This window comes from Austrofundulus limnaeus, unplaced genomic scaffold (genome assembly GCF_001266775.1).
Source record: "Austrofundulus limnaeus strain Quisiro unplaced genomic scaffold, Austrofundulus_limnaeus-1.0 Scaffold2588, whole genome shotgun sequence".
In the NCBI taxonomy this organism is placed as follows: domain Eukaryota; kingdom Metazoa; phylum Chordata; class Actinopteri; order Cyprinodontiformes; family Rivulidae; genus Austrofundulus; species Austrofundulus limnaeus.
In genome coordinates, this window is record NW_013954990.1 from 13,207 (window position 1) to 15,874 (window position 2,668).

A 2,668-nucleotide genomic window follows, 5' to 3' on the forward strand; every position below is an offset into this window, starting at 1 on the left:
GAATTTTGGTTTTTCATTTTTTTTCCCCGTAAGAGGTTTTTATTTAATAGAATTTTTGGACAAAAAAAATTGCAATATATCGCCTTGCTTATAGTATCCCAATATATCGGGATATATCGTATCGTGACCCCTCTGTCATGATATGTATCGTATCGCCAAATTCTTGCCAATACACAGCCCTAGTTACTTTACAACTCTGCCGGATAGGCTGGGGCCTTTGAAGGATGTAGACCCTGAATTTGGACACAGCTTTAAATCTTTAATCTTAAAAGGCAAATGTTCAAATGGATTTAATGTGAAATATGATCAACAAAGTAGATGAACTGTACTAAACTAAGAATCAAAACTGTTTAAGAAACCTAAAGCCTCAAAAAAAAGGTACAATCCTCCACAAGAACCAGAATAATTCACCTGAAAATCACTAAATTGAAAAACAAACATGACATCAGTATATAAATTAAAGTTTTAGACACAAGCCTCAAACAATTACATTTTCTGGAGAGGTCAACTTACGATCATGAGAGGCCACTCTGTGACAGAGATGAAGCCATGCTTGCCTTTCATCACCACATTTACTGAAAAAAATAAAATGAAATTCTGACATTAAAACACATGAAAATTTTCATTTTGAGGCTGTGAAATCTGAACTTCYTCAAATATGCTGAATCACACAATGAAACACTCTACCTGTCAAATTCCAGTTCGCTTCCTTTGAAGACACGTTCACAACCAGCAGGTAAGGTCCATCCCGCCATGTGGTGGCTATAACGTTGTCCTTTATCATCCCACTGTTGTTCTTTACATCGCCATACTCTTCAGAAATCCAGTTTTTATCCTCCAGTTTTCGCTAAGGGCACAATTTAAGGAATGTTAAAAAAACATAACGAGGAAACACACTACACAAACCTATCAAATGGAAGATTATGGAATTATTTTGTAGCTTTTAAGTGCGGTTTTCTGAAAATAACCAAGTTTTCTTTGTTCTCATCATGAATAAGTATTTCTGTTTTCTTACAAGCATTTCCTTTTCGTCACGTTGAACCACTGGACGTGGCTCCGCCTTCGATTTCTGAGAAAACAAACACAAAGATGATGAACGCAAACGCAACGTAATAAATATCCAGATACAAAAATGCGTTGAAAATGTGGAAGGAGTCCACTGACTTTGAGCATGGGGAAAGAACGCAGATTCTTGTGGCACTTGATTAAACCGTGTCTGTGTTCGATGTACTCTCCCGGGCTGTTGGGTTTGGGATCCAGACTGTCGCCACGACTCTGAGGCGTCATGTCGTACATTTCCTGACACGGTCAAAACTCAAAAATCAGAAAGAGGTCTGAGAGCCACAGCTGAGCTAAAAATATAACAAAGTATCTTCACTTACTTCAATATTGTTGTACTCATTGGAGCATTGGTAATATTTTAAAAGCCAATGAATAGTGAATTCCACCTCCCCGGGACAGTAAAAGGACACAACTAAAAAATAAATAAATAGACACATTAAAAAATAGGAATGTTTGTTGTTTGGTCAAGCCTAAAATAAATTATTTTCACAACTCACCTTTCAATTCAATATCAGTGTTTTCAAACATGGCTTTCCTTATGAGCAGTGGTCTTGAGGTCTGGAAAATAATTAAAGTTTGTAAGCTACGATGCAATCGGAGATGACATTAAATAATAATTACTTAGCAAATCGATGAATCGTTTAGGCCTAATGAAGCTGTTCTGTATTCGAATCCAGAAACATTAAAGTCAGTATCTGCTTTAAAGAGAAATAAACTTGTCTCWAACTGGAAACTTGTCCATAATGGTCCTCAAACAGCCCGACTCTCTTCTGGGGACACATAATACTGCAACCAGAATACAGGAAACTGAATCTTCTCAGTAGATACATTATTTATCAGAGGATTTCCATTTCTCCAAGGACAAAAATCTAAGAGCTGTAACTTCGTGGTAAACAAGTACAGAAAGAAACATGATGTTTTCAGTGGGAGAAGCAGGTTTCCATAGTTCAGATCTGGGAATATTTCTACATTTTAAACCCCACTTGATGTTTAAATACTCACATTGGGGTCCTGAACCTAATTTTGGAAAACATTGAGTGATAATTTCCCGCAAAGGCAAAATAAACAGCACTGTTTTTATATTTGATGCTGTTAACTCGAGCTGGCTAACGCTAGCTAGCCGTTAGCTAACCCAGAAGCGCTAATTAGTAAAGCTTAAATCATTTTCTTCTCATTTAGGTTGTGAATTTTATCAGATCATATAAAGTATAACGTCTCGTTATCGTAAGTTGCTAAGAAAATACTTTCAATGAAGGACAACACTCAAATCACCAAAGAAGATACAGGCAAGTGAACACAACACGGCCAGTGCAGCTAACGTTAGCTTTAGGTGCCCCGCAGTTTTTACAGTTTCCAGGTGATACTCACATTATTAATTGTGAATTTCCACAGCCCTGTCTCTGGCGCCGCTCTGGATTCATTCACACTACTGAATAAAACTACAAAAACCACCAGCCATGGACACAAATCTCCTCTTGTCGGACAGTTCCACGTCCACATCCTGACAGCAGCTGCCATGTTTGCATGGCTCTGATAATTCCTGACCAACAGGAGGCGCCCTGAACGCAACACACGCAAAATACGGTAGGTGTTGCAGCAATTAGGG

The 2,668-nt window shown here is 38.0% G+C and overlaps 1 protein-coding gene across 2 annotated transcripts in view; it reads right to left on the bottom strand.

Moving 5' to 3' along the window:
• tmem87b (transmembrane protein 87B) overlaps window positions 1-2,622 on the bottom strand; it is a 13,750-nt gene extending 11,128 nt beyond the window's left edge. For both annotated transcript variants that reach the window (XM_013999959.1, XM_013999960.1), the window contains exons 1-7: window positions 2,431-2,622; window positions 1,560-1,620; window positions 1,383-1,474; window positions 1,165-1,299; window positions 1,016-1,069; window positions 688-847; window positions 514-575 (exon numbers count right to left, since the gene is read on the bottom strand). In XM_013999959.1, coding sequence (XP_013855413.1) covers window positions 514-575; window positions 688-847; window positions 1,016-1,069; window positions 1,165-1,299; window positions 1,383-1,474; window positions 1,560-1,620; window positions 2,431-2,580 — 714 coding nt within the window. In that variant the 5' untranslated portion in view covers window positions 2,581-2,622. The remainder of the gene's footprint in view (window positions 1-513; window positions 576-687; window positions 848-1,015; window positions 1,070-1,164; window positions 1,300-1,382; window positions 1,475-1,559; window positions 1,621-2,430) is intronic.
• Between the last annotated feature and the right edge of the window lie 46 nt (window positions 2,623-2,668).